The sequence below is a fragment of the Chanodichthys erythropterus genome, chromosome 3 (genome assembly GCF_024489055.1).
Source record: "Chanodichthys erythropterus isolate Z2021 chromosome 3, ASM2448905v1, whole genome shotgun sequence".
Classification (NCBI taxonomy): domain Eukaryota; kingdom Metazoa; phylum Chordata; class Actinopteri; order Cypriniformes; family Xenocyprididae; genus Chanodichthys; species Chanodichthys erythropterus.
Window position 1 is genome coordinate 68,006,700 of NC_090223.1, and position 20,455 is coordinate 68,027,154.

Consider the following 20,455-nt stretch of genomic DNA (forward strand, 5'->3'; position numbering starts at 1 on the left):
TATCTCTCTATTAGTGTTACTGGATATTAGTGCTGCATTTGACACTATTGATCACAATATTCTTCTAAATAGACTCCAAAACTATGTTGGCATTAGTGGAATTGCAGATTGTTAGATTACTGTAACGCTCTACTGGGTGGTTGTTCCTCCCGCTTGATAAATAAACTACAGCTCGTACAAAATGCAGCAGCTAGAGTTCTTATAGAACTAGGAAATATGACCATATTAGCCCAGTTCTGTCACCACTGCATTGGCTTCCTGTTAAACATCATATAGAATCTTCCTAGCATTGTTCGGGATGCAGACACTCTCTGTGTGCATCTACGCTAATATTAGTCTTTCTGTTTATCCCGAGGTTTACCGTAGTCAACCAGATCCGGGCTGTTTTCAGGTGAGATCAAGGACCTGCACCTTGACACGACCACAACGCAGCCCTGAAGTATCAGCAGAGATCAAGGCAACTAGATCATCCATTGTGAAGGCCTCATCAACACGACAGCCAGTAGCACAGTGCAAACCGTCCATACCGGCGTGATGAATACGATCCTCAACTGGATTAAATACTTTAAATGTTGTGATCCTATCGGACTTATGATAGCTACCTGAATCGTAACAAAGCACTGTTCGCTAGAGGAGAACTGGCCCCCCGACTAAGCCTGGTTTCTCCCAAGGTTTTTTTTCTCAATTTTAACACCTGTTTGTCACCTGATGTCACCTGTTGGAGTTTGAGTTCCTTGCTGCTGTCGCCTTTGGCTTGCTTAGTTGGGGAAACTTGACATTTGATATTCTGGCCACTCCAGTTATCTCTGTATGTATACTCATGCATGTGGTTTAGGCAACGCAGTCAATGATTATCTTCACTACATGTATATTTACAACCAAACAAACTAAAACACCAGAATGGTATAAACCAGAACTATAAAACTTCCTCTTTTCATTTACATTTAATATATAATATAGTTTGCAATCATAAAAAACAACTCTGTATCATTTTGTTAAATGTCAGTTTTAATGATCAATAACAGCCATTATAAAAACATAAGCAAAAGGTACATTTACATTTACAGGTATAAGAAGCTACAATAAAAATTGAAGCAAACGTTCAAAGTCAGCACTCTAATAGACTACAGCGGTAAAGTTAAATAGCCTAAATATATAAAGTTATGAAACTTTACTTTACCCTCAGCCAAAACAATTTTCCAGGGAACAAATTATAGATTGAGACCAAAGATTGCCTGTTACATATACAGAAGATGAATTATATCTCATGTTTAACCACCACAGAGTCATCAGAGTCAGCGGCAAACATCAGAAGGACTAGCCGAGGTAAGGCTGCTTTTGGCGGAGTACATGAGCTCTGAACGCCCAGTGATCGTCTGGATCTCACAACTCCGACAACGTCAGATCAAATTTTCAAATAGGTGCTTTCTTTATCAAGATTTGATCGTGGTGCTGTTGCTCTGTGTCTACTGTTGAATTATCCAGGTTGTGGATGAGGAGCGACCCCTGATGTGATTGTGAAGCACATACCGTGTACAGTAGTACATAGTAAAGTGCTATATAAATGCCTCATTCATTCATTAGTTATCCATTTTTAACATGTGTTCTTGTCTGTTTTTGAAACGTCATCAGCTGCTGCCCAAGTACTGATCCAGTTCAAAGTTCACATCTAGCCAAGTACAGTTCAAATCCCTGGATGTGTTCTTGATCCGACTTTTATTGAGGATGCGTCGAAAGGGGACTTGAGACAGCCAGGTATCCCAGAATGCCTCTTACATCAACCAGCAACAGTTAAAACAACATGTCAAGACATAATAACATGGGGGTATTTTTCCCAAAGTCAGCTGTCAGCTCCAGTCCACTACAATTTGGAGTGGTTAAGGCCCGGGTGTATGTCATTTCCCCACGTTCTGTTGAGTGTGCAAGCCTTTCAAAGATAATTCTTTGCCCGTGAGCGCGGAAAGACAGCGTGCCATCAAGCCCGGGTATACAGGTGCTGGTCATATAATTAGAATATTGTGAAAAATTTCAATTTTTCATTGTAAATTATTTAAAAAAAATGAAACTTTCATTTATACTAGATTCCCTACATGTAAAGTAAAACATTTCAAAAGGTTTTTTTTTAAATTTGTTAATTAGAGCATACAGCTCATGAAGGTATGGCAATATCATCAAGAGGTTTACAGCCCATGGCACTGTAGCTAACCTCCCTGGACATGGAAGGAAGAGCAAAATTAATGGACAATTACAACAAAGGATTGTTACCCATTGCTGACACAAAGGCATAAAAAAAGTCTCCAGCAGAGGTCATGGGTATTCCAACAGGACAATGACCTGAAACACACTTCAAAAAGCACTATAAATAGTTACAAACAACATACACTACAATGTAAAGTAGTGAGTGTACAGCTTGAATAACTGTAAATTTGCTGTCCCCTCAAAATAACTCAACACACAGCCATTAATTTCTAAACCGTTGGCCACAAAAGTGAGTACACCACTAAGTGAAAATGTACAAATGGGGCCCAATTAGCCATTTTCTCTCGCCAGTGTCATGTGACTCAATGTTATAAAGTCTCAGGTGTGAATGGGGAGCAGGTGTGTTAAATATAGGCTGCGTCCGAAAACTGGAAAATGCTGCCTTCCGAGGACACATTTCTAGGTAGTAAGGCATCAAGGCACGTCCGAATCCAATGTTAGCTTCACTTCCTCTCTCATGAGATACCTTCCTCAGATCGATTTTTGAAGGAAGCATAGATGCATCCTTAGCTGCCTTTGATATCCCACAATCCTGTGCTTTCCATTCTGTGACAGTTGAGCTAGAAAAATAAAGATGGCGTCCGAAAGTTTATAATTTTTTATATAAATAAATAAAATAAAATAATTAATTTATAAAGAGTCATTTAGTTTACAACCAAGTAACTGAATCATCCAGCGTTCATCTGCTCTGATCGAAATAAGCTCTCGTAGTGGATGTTAAGGTGCGTTCACGCGGCCTCGTAATTCCTGTAGTTATGAGATTCTAGCTTGTAAAAAGCGTTCACGTCCTTGTAGAGATCGTAATTACAGCTTGTAAGCTGGGAGTTTTCTGAAAGCCCCCACATGTACCACGTGGCCGCTGTACCACCTGACCGCTGTAGATTAATTTAGGCGTTCATAGTAGTGCCATGGAAACGCATAATTCCCAGTCCGAGGACGTGAACAGCTCCGAATATAACGTCACGTGTTGTCATTTCAAGAATCCGGTAAATAAGAGTTGACGTGAACGCAGCATAAATATCCTACTATTGTGAAAACCCTAATTAATAGCTCAGTAACAGGATCTACAGTTTAAGACATTAAATTTTCGAACACAAAATACAAGACACTTTCTTTTAAAGGTGCCCTATATTCAAAAATTTAATTTACCTCGGCACAGTTGAATAACAAAAGTTCAGTACATGGAAAAGACAAAGTGAGTCTCAAACACCATTGTTTCCTCCTTATATAAATTTAATTTGTTTAAAAGACCTCCGAACAGGCAAATCTCAACATAACACTGACTGTTACGTAACAGTCGGGGTGTACGCCCCCAATATTTGCATATGCCAGCCCATGTTCCCAACATTATGAAAGGCATTAGACAAGGGCAGAATGTCTGGATGTGCACAGCTGAATCATCAGACTAAGTAAGCAAGCAAGGACAATAGCAAAAAATGGCAGATGGAGCAATAATAACTGACATGATTCATGATAACATGATATTTTTAGTGATATTTGTCTTTCTAAATGTTTCGTTAGCATATTGCTAATGTACTGTTAAATGTGGTTAAAGTTACCATCGTTTCTTACTGTATTCACGGAGACAAGAGAGCCGTTGTTATTTTCATTTTTAAACACTTGCAGTCTGTATAATTCATAAACAACTTCATTCTTTATAAATCTCTCCAACAGTGTAGCATTAGCCCATTAGCCATGGAGCACAGCCTCAAACTCATTCAGAATCAATGTAAACATCAAAATAAACACTGTACTTACGTGATTAGACATGCTGCATGACGAACACTTTGTAAAGATCCATTTTGAGGGTTATATTAGCTGTGTGAACTTTTTTTATGTTGTTTAAGGCAAGCGTGAGCTCTTGGGGCGTTGAGCATGAGATTTAAAGGGCCACACACCCTGAATCAGCTCATTTCTAATTATGCCCCAAAATAGACAGTTAAAAAGTTAAGAAAAAGTGAAATGATGATCGTATATGGAAATACAATTTATTTATTTATTTGTGTAGCCTGCCTTATTTAGGCAATCCTCACTGCATGTATAGTTATTACCAAACTGACTATAAAACACAGTTCTTCCTCTTTTCATTTCTATTTAAAAAAAATATTAAACATATGTGGCAATATGTGCATATAGTCTGCAAATATAAAACACCCCCCTGACTCTTTTTGTTACATGTCAGTTTTAATGGCCAACAATAGCCAAATACCCATTATAAAAGTATTAGCAAAAGGTAAAAGCTACAATAAAAAATAAAGCAAACGATTCAGTCAAACATACAAAGTCAGCGCTCTAGTAGGCTACAACAGCAAACTAAGTTATGAGATTTTACTTTTAGTTAAACAAATTATAGATTTATAAGACCAAAGATCACCCATTAGATTTACAAAAGATTAACTATATTATGTTTAACCATTACAGAGACATCAGAGTCAGTGGCAAACATCAGAAGGATTAGCCGAGGTTAGGCTGTTCTCAGTGGGTACATGAGCGCCCGGTGATCGTCTGGATCTCACAACTCCAAATAGGTGCTACTTTTTATCAATAAACAAATTTGAGCTTTAAACCAGTACACTCTTGCCTGAAAACTCTTAATACTACATATCATGACATAAAAACAGTAATATGTTTAAATTACTATTGACGCTTACTGGTTAGTGCAAGATGCATTCTGGGATACCTGGCTGACTCAAGTCTGTGCAAGTCACCTCTCGATGCATCCTCAATAAAAGGGGCGGATCAAGAACACATCTGGGGATTTGAACTGTACTTGGCTAGATGTGACCTTTGAATCGGAACAGTACTTGGGCAGCGACTGATGACGTCTCACACAAGTATAGACAAGAACGCATATTGAGAAACGGCTAACTATGAATGAATGAGGCATTTCACGATTGCTCCTCATCCACAACCTGGATAATTCAACAGCAGCAACAGAACAACAGCGCCAACTATAGGTGGAGAGGAGAGATTTGGCTGTATCAAACTTACACAGAAGAGACATTTTTTCTCAGCACAAAGATGAACTACTTATCATCTGTCATTCAGGATCATGGTGTCTCCTATCACTGTTATGCTGATGACACACAGCTCTACCTCTCATTCCAACCAGATGATCCTACGGTTACTGGTCGCATCGCAGCGTGCCTGACAGCCATTTCTGCCTGGATGAAGGACCACCACCTTCAACTCAACCTTGCAAAAACGGAACTGCTTGTGGTCGGGGCCAACCCAACACTTCTTCATAACCTTTCAATTCACCTTGGGTCATCAACCATTACTCCTTCCAGGACAGCCAGAAACCTTGGAGTGGTGATGGATGATTGTTTAAGCTTCACAGATCATTTTGCGACAATGGCCCGGTCCTGCAGATTTGCCTTGTACAACATCAGGAAGATTAGACCCTTCCTATCGGAGCATTCCACACAAATTCTTACCCAAGCTCTTGTTCTATCCAGACTGGACTACTGTAATGTTCTCTTGGCTCCTTCCAGCATGCACTGTCAAGCCTCTACAACTGATCCAGAACGCTGCAGCAAGACTGATCTTCAACGAACCAAAGAGAGCGCACTTCACTCCTCTCTTCATCAGTCTGCATTTTCCTTCTATCTATTTGTGTATTAAAAATAATTCTTGCTACGAGCGCTTCACTGTCATAACTGTGACTTCACTCAGCACTTATGTACTGTTGTTCTCATGTTGATTTGATTGATTCTACTATTCTCATTTGTAAGTCGCTTTGGATAAAAGCGTCTGCTAAATGACTAAATGTAATTGATTTCAGAGTGTGGCGATGTGGATCTTCATGTGTATCTTCAGGTGGTTTTTAAAAGAGAAACTCTTTCCACACTGATCACACGTGTGCCGCTTCTCTCTGCTGTGGATCCTCTCGTGTGGTTTCAGAGATGAAGACTTATTGAATCTCTTGTCACAGTGTGAACACTTGTAAGGTTTTTCTCCAGTGTGGATCCTCTCATGCGTTTTCAGATTTGTTGGCTGACTGAATCTCTTGTCACAATGTGAACACTTGTAAGGTTTCTCTCCAGTGTGGATCATTTCATGTCTTTTCAGATGTGCTAACTGACTGAATCTCTTGTCACAGTGTGAACACTTGTAAGGTTTTTCTCCAGTGTGGATCTTCTCATGTGTTTTCAGATGTGTTGACTGACTGAATCTCTTGTCACAGTGTGAACACTTGTAAGGTTTTTCTCCAGTGTGAATTCTGTGGTGCTGTTTTAAATGGGTTGCTGTAGTAAAAGTATTCTCACACTCAAAGCACATGTACTCTCTCACACCAGTGTGTGTTTTCTGATGTTCTTGTAAACTATACAGCTGTGAAAAACTCTTTCCACACACAGAACATGAATGTGGCTTCTCCTTTGTATGAACTGTCAGGTGTTTCTTTAAGGCTGATTTCCCACGAAATGTTTTGTCACACTGATCACATGTGAACGGTCTCTCTACGGTGTGGATCCTCATGTGCTCTTTAAGGTGTGATGATCGCGTGCAGCTCTTCCCGCACTGATCACATGTGAATGGCTTCTCTCCAGTATGAACTCTCATGTGAACCTCAAGATGTTGTTTGGTTGAGTAACTTTTTCCACACTGATTACATGTGAATGGCTTCTCTCCTGTATGAACTCTCATGTGAATCTCAAGATAATGTTTCGAGAAACTCTTTCCACACTGAGTGCAGGTGAAATACTTCTTGGCTCTTTTCTTTAGAGATGTCTTTAATTCTTCACTCTCCTTGCTTTCTTCCATCAGGTCTGAAATAAGAGAAATATTCATAAAATTTTCAGTATATCAAAATAATTTAAAGAGAGAAATGTGAAGTTAAAGGTCATAAAATTGAGACTTGTTGTGATAGACAACTGCTACAAAACATTACGATCATTTTGATGTATTTGCATAAATTAGTTGCATATGTCCCTGAAACTTTAACATTAATCTTCCAATCGTAAAGGACCAGCTGTCGTTCCAGCGACACAATCCAGTGGTCTGGTGAAGGTATTATATAATGTGTGTACGTCTTTTCAGCGCTCCTGTGAAGTTCACTTAATTTTAGAATTTAGTCTCAATTTTACTTTAGCTGCTCGTTTAATCTGACTACAATTTCAAATGTTTTTACATCAAGATTTACTGAATTAAGACAATCAGCACTGAATGGAGGTCTTCTGGCTACAGAATTTCCCAAATAGCTGCTCTGCCACCTTCCCTTAATATTATTTATAAATTATTAAGAATTATTTAAGAAAATAAAGAAAACATTGCTCTGAAATATTTTGAGTAATATATTTGATCAATGATAAAATGATCTAATGTGATATTAACAGCCATATTTTGACATCAAAGTTTTAGGTTGATATTTAATTAATTTGTAATTATTTAGGGCCGTTCACAGCAGACTTCTCCTTCCACTGACTTCCTTTCATACACATGTGAATGTGGGACACCTGAAACACAAGATCAAGTGAAGTTTGCAGTAAAGTAGAGTAGATTGTATATTTAAAAATTTGAGTGATTATTATTCATCATATCTTGACATTGAGCATGTGAACTTTCTACAGACACAGCAAAGTCTAGACTGACTGCATCTTTGAATCATGTAGGACACTGATAATAACACATTTACTCAACCCTGTTACTTCTGACATGATTTTCCTCCTTTTAAAACCAGAGGATTTCTTAAAACTGTGACGCCCTGGAACTTACATCATCTGGGCTCTTTTCTACAGCATGATGGGAGGACAAGAAAATAGTCTCAATCCATTGTCTCAGTTTTTACACAAATGAGTTACTGCATTCATCAACCCTGTTACCAAAGTTACTGTAAGAAGAGATTTTGTTCAAGTTACACTCACAACCCTGTCAGCCATTCTGGAAAGTTAATTTACTTCATACATTTTGGTGCTTACAGTTTATTCCTAAAATTAGCAATGTTGTAAACTGTATTGAAAATGCCTAAATTCTGGTAACACTCCTGGAAATTGTGAAGCAGATATGAAACAAATGTAAAATACGTAAATATTTAGTTCGATCTGATCTTGAAAATCAGTATGAAGTTTCTCAAACTTCCCTTTACTGAGCTTTTGTTAGAAAAGAACATTATGAATCATTTCATAGTTTAACTGCAAATCTAAACATGCAGAAGTGTTTGAATCTTTCTAACATGAATGTTGTCATTAAAAGTTCAGTATGTGGTGTTCTACAGGGGTCGGTTCTTGGCCCCATCCTATTCATTCTCTACATCAGGGGTACTCAACAGGCGGCCCGCGGGCCGCATCCGGCCCATCAGCATTAAATTTGTGGCCCGCATCATGATACATATAAATGTATATTTATTATAATTTGCGTCCAAAATTAGCGTGAATATTACTTCGTTTTTTTACACGTACACAAGGGTAGGCGTACAGTGCGTGACGCTGTAATCATCAGCAGAGATCGCGTATAGTGTACGCGCGCAGCACAGTTTTTCTAACCGCAAAGAACAATATAAACTGAAGGCACTTTGCACGCGCGCATTGAATAGTTTTTGCACTAATTTAGTTTGTCCACAAGGTGTCAGCACTGACACGGGCTGTTGTTTCAGTCTGAAAAGAAACGGATAAGACGGAACAAGAGTAACAACAAACACAATAGCCGACCGTGTTGAAGAGCGCTCGTTTGTGGGGATTAAAAGATACCAGCAACTCTAATTTTAAATAAGTACAAAGACATTTTATTGTAACTATTTGAGCGAAAAAGACTAGACAAGCATGAATCTCTCTAGTGCGCATGTGTCGAGCACTTTATGTTCGTGAACGCCATCAAAGGCTCGAGACTGTGCTCGCAAGTAAAAAACAAAGTAACCTTATTTTTCCATGATGAAATGCAGTTGACATTCATCAAACTTTGCAGTGTGTAAGTTGCCGAGCAGCATGAAAAACAAACCTTTTATTCTTAATGTTATAAACAGAAAACAAGCAGCGCTCCCATTAAAGATCTGTCATCACATCATTGAGCTCACGGAGAATATCTGATTTATCATGTTTACAACGTTGGTTATAGTTAGGTAATTCATGAGATTGTGATTGAACATTAAAAAAAAAAAGGAAAAAAAGATTTTTGGATTCTTACCAAATTAAAAGGTAATAATAATATAAATAATACAACGTTTATTCTCTGAGTATAAATAGGTGCTATAAAAAGTGTTAAAAAGGTGCAATGGAGTATAAAAAGACTATAAAAAAAAGTGCAATGTTTTAGTCTTACGGACAAACTCTTATCAGCCAGTGAACAACAGTCAGACCTTAAATTTCTTGTGAAAAGAAATGAAATAAGGATGAATAAGGAATGAATAAGGATTTCTTTTCATCAGTTCTTGTTTATCTTTATGCATTTGTACATTAAGAATACAGCAAGACAAGCTATTAATAATTTTTTTAAATGCCATTTATCATGTTAAGTGACACTTTAAAAAGGACACCATACTATTAAGACTTAGCTAGATAATTAACTGCACTTTTAGTAAACAAACAGTAAAACTACAAATATTGTCTTAAGTAGGCCTAAAAAGTCTTACGATCCAAGTTATAACTTGTGGCCCTTCGCGTTTCATTTGGTTGAAATGCGGCCCTCTTGGCCTCTGAACTTGAGTACTCCTGCTCTACATGCTTCCCCTCGCTCGTGTCATAAACAGACATGGAATGTCCTTCCACTGTTATGCTGATGACACGCAACTCTACATCAAATCTGTAAATATGAACACATAACCCCCATTCTATACTCACTTCACTGGCTCCCTGCTTCATCCCAGATTGATTACAAAATCCTCTTGCTCACACATCACCGGACAAGCACCACCATATCTACAAGAACTTATCCCTCTGCAATCCTCCACTCGTACCCTCAGATCATCAGGCCATCTGCTTCTTCAGGTCCCCACCACTAGGCTCCGAACCATGGGGGACCGAGCTTTCTGCTCAGCTGCGCCTCGGCTCTGGAACAACCTCCCCAACGAGCTGAGAGCAGTACAGAGCCTGGACTCTTTTAAAGCAGATCTGAAGACCTTTCTATTTAGAACGGCTTTTGTGTTGATTGTTTTAATGTTGTCTTTTTTTGTTGTTGTTGTTTTTTTTTTGTTAACTGTGGTTAACTCCCTGAGGTCCGAAAACGCGCCGGCGCGTTTTGCAGGATTTATTTCACATTGCAGCAAAACAGACTTAAAATACTCTGTCATTTCTTTTCATAGAGACATAAGTAATACATCAATTGAAACTATAGAATGTCTTTTTTTATTTGTGTACACTCAGAGTAAAAACACAATGTTGTGCTTTTTGTAAAATAAAGAAAACTAACATGATGTGTGATCTCTCCTCTCCCTCTGAACGAAGTCCAATCTGATAGTTCTCAGAAAATGAACTATAACTTATGAATGACAAAAAAATGACACTTATGTCTAAAGAAACGTTGAGATGTCAGGTTTTAAATCGTGCAAGTCAAATCGAAAACAAACATTCTGTGTTTATGTAATCTGTATGAAAAGAGAGCCATGTCAGAAGTCTGTGATTCAGCTCATTATCCGCTAATGCGGCCACGCCCACGGAGCCAGCGCTATTCAGACGCAAATTCAGAGGCAATACATGCATTCATCATCTCAATCGTGTATTTAGTCTTGAAAAGTGTTTATTTGGATGTTAAAGCCATGGTTAGCGATCTCTAGAAGACATGCCGTTAGTTCCTAGTTCCTTTTCTTCTTTATATGAATTTGTGGCCTAAAGGTGTACAGAGCGCCCTCCGGCTGCAAGTATGAATTGAAAACACAGTATCCAGCACTCATAGTGATGACAATAAATATTACTTCTCAGTATAGAAAATTGCCATAAATATATAAGAATCCATCAATATTTCTCCAAATGTGCATTCTTCTAAGCTAAAAGCCTATATGAAATGCCATAGAGGTAACATAATTGTTCAGACACTTTGCATCACAGAAATACATTATATTTTAATGAATATAATAGAATACCATTATTTTAAATTGTAATAATATTTCACAGTATTGCTGTTTATGATGAGCTGAGACATTATTACAGAGGTTTTTTTTTTTACACCCTACCTGACTGAAAGGCCTCATTAATATGCAAGTCATTTCAGGTCATTATTATGTGATTCTTTTGTCTTCTCAGGTGTAAATGACCCATTATTCATGACGATTCACGCCTCCACGCATACTGTGTTTCTTGACAAAAAGTGTCTTACAAAAACTAAATCAATATATTGTTTTATATGAAGGAGTAGGCAGCATAATTTTTACATAATTCTAAAGCCAAAACTCTAGTCTACAACCTCCAATACCCAGAAGTCTTGTGAACACAGATTTAATATACTTTTTTTGGCCTTATTTCAGTGACTTAAGTTTTTTGTTTTTTCAATAACCACGCATAAACATTATTCCTTCAAAAATACAAACATGTACATACATGTTCCTCACATATTATTGTAGCCTAGTTTGTGCTGAATACAGTGTAATGACACTTTTGTCATTTTTATGTTTATGAACAAATGAAAAAAGCACAAATGTCAGGGCATGTCAAAACTTCTCCAAGCCCCAAATCAGCCTCAGACTCCAGAGGGTCAACATATTTTTAACTATAGCACTTTGAGATTCTCTGGAATGAAAAGTGATTATTAATAAAATCTATTATTATTATGTATTTGATAGTTTATCTAAATGTACAAGAACATGAATGTTGTTCAGCATCATGAATGGATGAAGAATACACACCTCTTTGTTCTTCAGTATCTTCAGTGTGTTTTATTCTGCAGGGTTCTAGATCATTCATGTTCTCACTGTCCTCTAATAAACTCAGTTTTTACTGGTTTCAGCTCTTCCTGATGTCTGTCTGATGGGAATATATTTATTGATGAACTGCAGTCTGAGGAGCTTCACTTATGATGTGAGTGATGTGGGAGGAGCTTTACAGATGATGTGACTGCCGTGGGAGGAGCTTCACTGATAATTACCCGTAGTGGGCGGAGCTTCACTGACTGAACTACAGTTTGGTTGGAAATGATCTGCCCAAATCAAAAATATCAGTTACTGTATTTGTTTTTATAGGGTTAAAGATCAGAAGGCAAATTTTAGTATACGCATCAAATTAAATGTACAAAACAACATGACCGCTACCGACTTCTTTACCCAAGTACTTGACTGTAGCACAGCCAAATTCACACTTTGCTAGATTTAAGGTAAGATTAGCATCTCTGAGACATTTAAAGACTTCCTCTAAAGTTTTCAGATGATCTTCCCAAGTGTTAGCATAACACACAACATCATCTAAATATGCCTCACAATTTGACATGTTGGATAATGTAGCTCCAGTGTTTCAAAGACCAAAAGGCATAACTCGGTACTGTAGGAACATTTCAGGGGTGGCAAAGGCAGAGATTTCAGATGCCGGCTCTGTGAGCGGCACTTGCCAATAACCTTTTAGTAGGTCAAGTTTTGTTACAAAATTTAACATTTCCGACACTGTCTACACAGTCTTCCATGCATGGAAGTGGAAATGAATCAGCCTTAGTTAACACAGTAACTTTTCTGTAACTGTACAGAACCTCGAAGTACCGTCTGGCTTGGGGACGAGAAGACATGGTGAGCACCATGGACTGGAACTAGGGACTGCCAAGTTATGTTCAAGTAAATACTGAGTTTCCTTTCTCATCAGGTCTCTCTTCAGTGGATTAACAAGATAAGCGTTTTGTTTAACAGGTGCATGTGAACCAACGTCAATATCATGTTTAATCACGTGTGTAGTGGTAGGATAGTCACTGAACAAAGTCGGATATCTCTTAACCAAATTTTGTATGGTCAGCCTGGGCAGACGTAGACAGGTGTGACAATTTTGCTGAAAAGTTTAACAGAGTCTCTGAGTTGGGTAAACGAGCGGTCGAGAATGTGGCACTATTCATCTTCAAACTATCGATTTCGGGCGAATACTCTGAGAGTGGTACATTTACTGGGGCGAAAGTGACAACAGGTATCTCAGCCTCAGAGCTAGAACGGGTCACATATACCTTCAGCATATTAATGTGACAAACACGTGACTTTCTCTTACGATCAGGGATATCAACTACATAATTTTGTCGCTTAGTTTCTCTTTAATCTCATAAGGTCCAGTAAATTTAGCTCGAAGCACTGAACCAGGCACGGGAAGTAAAAGGAGAATTTTGTCTCCAATTTGGAAACAGCGCTGTACAGCTTTTTGATCATATTGAGTTTTCATTTGGTCTTGTGCTGAATCAAGCGAGCATTTTGCCAGCTTTTAGAGTTTATGCTGTCATTTACAAAAAGAACTAACGTAATCTAGTACGTTTGTAGCGGAAAACGAACGGTCGGAAGAATTTGTTCCTGTAAAATCTTCAAGGGACCACGCATGGTGTGTCCGAAATCAATTCAGAAGGACTGAAGAGTGGGATCTCTTCATCCCATTCTTTCTGTTCTTCGACACAAAATGTTCGCAACATGGATTTGAGAGTTTGATGAAAACGTTCGATGGCACCTTGCGACTGAGGATGGTAGGCGCTAGATACTTGATGTTTGATGTTTAGTTTTTTTTTTACAGAATTTATACACGTCAGATTTCATCGAAGGCCAAAATAAATATTTCAAAAGATTATCCTAAGTTTTTCAGAGGCCTACATGACCAGAAAGTTCATGGTCATGTGCCACACTCAATACCTGTTCTCGGAAGGGTTTTGGAACAACAACTTCAAAAACAGTGCCCCAGTCATCCTTGACATGACTTGAAGACCACTTAACGCATAAGAACGTCATCTTTGAAGAAGTAGGCCACAGGATGTTCTGGCAAAATGGTCGACTCAACGGCAGCTGCAACAGTGACACAGACTTTGTGCCTCAATTAACGTGGTTTTACCAAATGGTAAATCAACATTAGGAAGTGCACACACTTTCAACTGAACCGAATCAACTTTCTCTGTCTCAGCAGAATTGTCAGCACACAAAAAGGTTTTTGACAGATTAACAGAGTCTTTGAATTTATGAGCTTGAGCTCGTGTCACTACACATGTGCCAAACACTTCCGGAAACTCCCCTTGCAATGCATCCTCGTCATGTGCATCAGGAACATCTATTACTTTCGGGTAAACAGAAAACTTTGTCATCGGCTAGATCATTTCCTAAAATGAGTGGTGAGTTTTCACCACTTTCTGTACTTGAACGTTCTTGGGTACCACTGTGGTATCCTTAGAACTACGGCAAGATCTGGGAAGTTACGTTTTGCGGGTGAAAATATTTCTCTGTGTGTGAGAACAAACTCATCAGAAAAAACTGCGACTTCAGACAGAGAGGACACTTTCTGCTCATTTAAGTAAACCACAATTTTCTCCGGTAGACAATTCTTAAATTCTTCTAACAAAACCAGCTCTTTAAGCTGCTCAAACGTGACACACCATTTATCAAATAAGTTCTTTGTCTCTGGCAAACTCCACAAATGTTTGACTAGAGGATTTCACATGATTACGAAATTTTTGCTGGTATGCTTCGGGAACTAACTCGTAAGCGCGCAAAACGGCATTCTTCATCACATCATAATCCAAGCTCTGTTCAAGCGTTAACACCGAACAGACCTCTTGGGCTTTAGCGACGAGCTTACACTGTAACAACAGCGGCCAAACATTCCGCGGCCATTTTAACATGGCGGTGATTCACTCAAACATAGTAAAAGTGTCAACCTCACTTTCACGGAACAACGGAACTAGTACAATTTGACGACTAATATCAAATTCGGCTTGACTTACTTGTGGGGTGCGTCGAGGTGCAGGAATAGGGCTCGGAGTGGAAGCAGTGATGGCCGACAACACAGGCACGCTCACGCTAGGCACATCAACAGCTGAGGGGTGAACAGGTGATTTTGTTTTCAGTTCGAGCTCCAGCTCCTTGAGCTTGATTGCTCACTTGGTTTTAAGTTCAACTATGCGTACATATAGCAGCTGACTCTGATATTGTTGCCAACTCCAACTCAAGCCAGTGTTTCCCATACGTTGACTAGACTGTGTCGGCCCGCCACATTCTAATTTGTCCCGCCACAGTCTCAAAATGAAACGGCAATTGTGCTCTTTTATAATGGCAAAAGTGGGAGTCATAGAGCAAAATAAGTAGACTAGCACCAATTAAGTTTTTGTGCACTATATTCATAGCCATCTGAAGCCATTCCATAGCTTCATGTGAGGGACAGAAGGATATGTACATCATTAAGTTCACGGTCAGAAACTCCTCTTCCCTCTGCTACAGCTGTCAATCATTCAGCACTCAAACAGCACCTCACGTTCGGTAACGACAGTCAGCACGGTAAAACTCTCCAATATGATATATTCCCATTATAATACTTGATATGTAGATAAAGGGCTGTGGATCTGCATAAAATCACTTTATCTTGCTATTTCTGAACAATGTCATCATACTGGCTACAGGATGTCTGTTAGATCGCACAACACAAGGACTATGAATTGGCGTCACACGCACAATAACCAAAATTTAAAAAAAGTGAGAAGAAACATGATTAATAAACTGATGGATGCAGTCAGATATATACAGGGATTCTCTTTGTACCTTGAACTTTTCAATGCTCTGACTCGATATTGCTTCAAGCACATCATTCTGCACCCGGGATGTGCATTAGCGTTTTTTTGCTGTTGTTTTGAAGCGTTTCATATTATCATGGTTTTGCACACTGAAAGAGTATTAATAGCCTATTTTTTGTCGTATCTATCATATCTTGTTGCCCCATTAAAAATTTAAATACATATCATTATTTAGATATAAATCTAATAAAAAATTCTGATTTCATCAGAATACATATAGTAATTTTAAATTTTTTGATTAACATTTGGATATATAAAATTACTGTGCAAAGTTTTTTTTTCTTCCCAAGCATTAGGCTACAATACTTTTTGCTGCTGAATTATATACTTACAATCATAAGCTGACCAATAAATAAGTAAACTAAATAGTATATTTTTATTCATTTGTTATTTTTCTCTATAATGAAGTGGTGTGTTTAGTGCATTCTGGATTGGTTAACTTTTAACAGCCTAAGTTTTTCTAGTTTTATTGTGTTGTTTTAAGTTCCATGTGGAAATTGTTAATACACTTTATTAATTCACTTCATTTCTGTTGTCTGTCTCATCTTTTTAGACACTCCAAACCTCTCACACAGCATAATCTGACCCCAGTTTAATCAATGTAAAATCGACCTATTGGGCTGATCGTTACAGTGAGTGAAACTACTCTCATTATTTACTTTCATCTTTGATATATTACAGATATGCAACTTACTACATGGTCTATTATTTTAGCAGCTAATTTAACATAAATAAAATTGTTATGGAAAGCTTGTAGAACAGAACTAATAGACCCCTTAAAAGTTTGTAAACATTGCAACGTTTCCTGGTGGGCGGGGCTTAGCTGGAGGCAAAAAGAGACGCTGGACTCAATGTTGACAAGCGTAAGCTAGCATGTTTTAGGAGGGATTTATTAAACATAGATGCAGAAGAAGGTTCATAACTGTCCGAATATGTACAGTCACTGACTCTGCGGGACCGTACAGACACAGGCTCCCACAAATAAATTAATTCAACAAAGGTAACCTCTTTTGCTACATATTTTCATGTAAATTTAAAATGTACAAAATTTTCCCCCCTAGAGGAACCAACGTCCTCCCACCACAGTCTCACAAAATCCTGAGGGAAACACTGCAAGCTCTTTCAGTTTGATCGGCAGTAATGGATTTTGCGGAGACGGCAGATCGACGGGATCTATGCTGGCCAGTTCCTCGGGTTTGGGTTGCTCTCCCTCACCCACAGAAACCAGCAACCGAAGTGCAACACCCGCCAACTCGCGCTCCTATGGCAAAACTCCCTGCTCCACCAAATGTTTGTAAATCACATCCATCACTGCATCACGAGGGACTGTAATCTGATATAAATCCACGATTGAAAACAGATCATCTTTGCAGCAGATGTCCAATTGATCAGCCGTAGGCTGAACCGCAAACCTTTCCAAATTGAATTTTAAAGACATTATGACTTCCCTACCCTTTAAAGTGAAAACCACTAGCCAAACTAAAATATACAAAGCAAATTTCATGAGTTATACACAACGATGATAATCGAATTGTTTAAAAATAAAAAAATAAAAAATTTAAGACAAGCCCCCAATTTCTGTTACGTAAAAGTTTGTAAAGTTTATTTACAATAAAAATAAGGGTTTCAACGTCAGGAGCAGACACGGCCAAAATAACAAAACAATCTTCTTTTAGAAACTAAATTACCTTACCAAAAATAAAGAAAACAAAATACAACTTAACTTACCTACCTCCCTTAACCATAAAGTGAAATTTAGATACAAATAAATTGGCGTCTAACCCCCTACCTCCCTTAAAGTGAAAATAATGTTTACAAAAGTTTTTACAGCAGTATATACAGGGTTTTGGGCAAAGAAATCAGATTCAGAATTCCATTAGAGTAGTCAAACAGGCAGAGATCAGATAAACTGGGTAATCAGAAATATTAACAATAAACAAACACTCACAATCTTCTAATACACTCACAATCTCTCTGGCACAACACTCAAACAACGACGAAACGAACAGTATAATCAGAAAGTCAATGGAAGCGAAGAACGATGGTGATAGCACATAGTCAACGAGGCAAAGGCTGAGTGTTTGGGGTTGTCTTTAAGTACAGGTCAGGTGCTTAGCTGGACCAATCAGTGTTTCCCAACCGGTAAGTGGAAACCACGCCCACCTGGAACACAGACACTATTATACATACAGAAAGAGTATACACAGACAATGACAGATGAAAACAAACAAAATATCTTAGGGTTTTAACAGATTATATTGATGGGACTTGATTAGGAAAGCCACACACCTGTCTATATAAGACCTTACAGCTCACAGTGCATGTCAGAGCAAATGAGAATCATGAGGTCAAAGGAACTGCCTGAAGAGCTCAGAATTGTGGCAAGGCACAGATCTGGCCAAGGTTACAAAAAAAAAAAATTCTGCTGCACTTAAGGTTCCTAAGAGCACAGTGGCCTCCATAATCCTTAAATGGAAGACGTTTGGGATGACCAGAACCCTTCCTAGAGCTGGCCGTCCGGTCAAACTGAGCTATCGGGGGAGAAGAGCCTTGGTGAGAGAGGTAAAGAAGAACCCAAAGATCACTGTGGCTGAGCTCCAGAGATGCAGTCGGGAGATGGGAGAAAGTTGTAGAAAGTCAACTATCACTGCAGCCCTCCATCAGTCGGGGCTTTATGGCAGAGTGGCCCGACGAAAGTCTCTCCTCAGTGCAAGACACATGAAAGCCTGCATGGAGTTTGCCAAGATGGTGAGAAATAAGATTCTCTGGTCTGATGAGACCAAGATAGAACTTTTTGGCCTTAATTCTAAGCGGTATGTGTGGAGAAAACCAGGCACTGCTCATCACCTGTCCAATACAGTCCCAACAGTGAAGCATGGTGGTGGCAGCATCATGCTGTGGGGGTGTTTTTCAGCTGCAGGGACAGGACGACTGGTTGCAATCGAGGGAAAGATGAATGCGGCCAAGTACAGGGATATCCTGGACGAAGAGCACTCTGGAGAAGGTTAGGACCTCAGACTGGGCCAAAGGTTTACCTTCCAACAAGACAATGACCCTAAGCACAAAGGAAGGAGTGGCTTCACAACAACTCTGTGATTGTTCTTGAATGGCCCAGCCAGAGCCCTGACAAACCCAATTGAGCATCTCTGGAGAGACCTAAAAATGGCTGTCCACCAACGTTTACCATCTAACCTGACAGAACTGGAGAGGATCTGCAAGGAGGAATGGCAGAGGATCCCCAAATCCAGGTGTGAAAAACTTGTTGCATCTTTCCCAAAAAGACTAATGGCTGTATTAGATCAAAAGCGTGCTTCTACTGAATACTGAGCAAAAGGTCTGAATACTTAGGACCATGTGATATTTCAGTTTTTCTTTTTTAATAAATCTACAAAAATGTCAACAATTCTTTGTTTTTCTGTCAATATGGGGTGCTGTGTGTACATTTAATGAGGAAAAAAATTAACTTAAATGATGTTAGCAAATGGCTGCAATATAACAAAGAGTGAAAAATTTAAGGGGGTCTGAATACTTTCCGTACCCACTGTATTAAACTTTGACAAAGAGTAGCTTTTATTGTTATAATTGTCATTTCATAATATTTAGATGTAAATCCAACTGAACAATAATTGTGAAAATGTCTTTCAGTCAGTCAAATAGCAAATAGTGGAGCTCTGCAGCATTTACTGGTAAAAGTGCAGTTTTAAATGTAAAAAAAAATCATTTTCTAAAAGATGGGCAAAAATCTTACACTAAACCATGTCAAATTATCCATTATTCCTATTTTTTCTGTAATTTAATTAGTTACTTCTGATGTAATTGAACTAAATACTGTGTTTAGAACAATTATATATAATACAATAGTGGATTTAACATCAAAATTATGGCTGTCAATAGATTACATTTTAATCACAATTAATCACAGTTAATCTCACACTTATCGGGAAATTAAGCATACATCAGATTGAAGTGTGATTCTCACAAAACTGTATTTTTCAGCTTTTATCAAGGTAAATTAAGGTCTGCAAGAGGACACTTGCATACTCCAAAAGGACACCAAATAACCAAATGCTATGAGCATTAATAAATTAATAATTCAAAAATCCAAATAATTCATACATTTATGTACACTAAAGCACCCCCACAAAAAAAAAACACAGCAAAAAATGTTTGAGAATCCACAGTGTAGCAACAGAAAAGAGCTTGTTTATATTTTAGACCAGTCCAGTTAATAATACTGAACAGGACCACATGGAGAAGCCAAAAAACCCTAAACCAACCTTGACCTGCATATATACTGAAGTACACAGAAACATACACAGGACAAATCCAAACATTATCCTGTGTGTGAAAACAACGTGAATGTACTGAAATGTGTCTGTGCAGAAATACAACATGTGATCGAGAGAGAGAGAGCGCTCATACATAATTTGTTTAAATATAACGGACTAAAATAATGGACAAAATATCTTAATAGAACATGATCTTTACTTTATATTGCATAATTTTGACAATTTATTGTTGGCTATTGCTACAAATATACCCGTGTGACTTA

The 20,455-nt window shown here is 38.3% G+C and overlaps 2 protein-coding genes across 3 annotated transcripts in view; one reads left to right on the forward strand and one right to left on the reverse strand.

Annotated features, from left to right (window-relative positions):
* Nucleotides 1-20,455, forward strand: part of LOC137006201 (gastrula zinc finger protein XlCGF57.1-like) — a 703,714-nt gene that overhangs the window by 618,246 nt on the left and 65,013 nt on the right. Inside the window, exon 9 of the mRNA XM_067366789.1 lies at nt 8,087-8,091. Coding sequence (XP_067222890.1) covers nt 8,087-8,091 — 5 coding nt within the window. The remainder of the gene's footprint in view (nt 1-8,086; nt 8,092-20,455) is intronic.
* The window catches only part of LOC137006246 (zinc finger protein 585A-like), a 42,245-nt gene continuing 22,905 nt past the window's right edge, over nt 1,116-20,455 (reverse strand). The window contains exon 4 of one of the 2 annotated variants that reach the window (XM_067366880.1): nt 1,116-6,958. In XM_067366880.1, the coding sequence (XP_067222981.1) occupies nt 6,040-6,958 (919 nt within the window). In that variant the 3' untranslated portion in view covers nt 1,116-6,039. Of the gene's footprint in view, nt 7,029-20,455 lie in introns of both variants that reach the window. The other variant, XM_067366885.1, reaches the window with a different exon arrangement.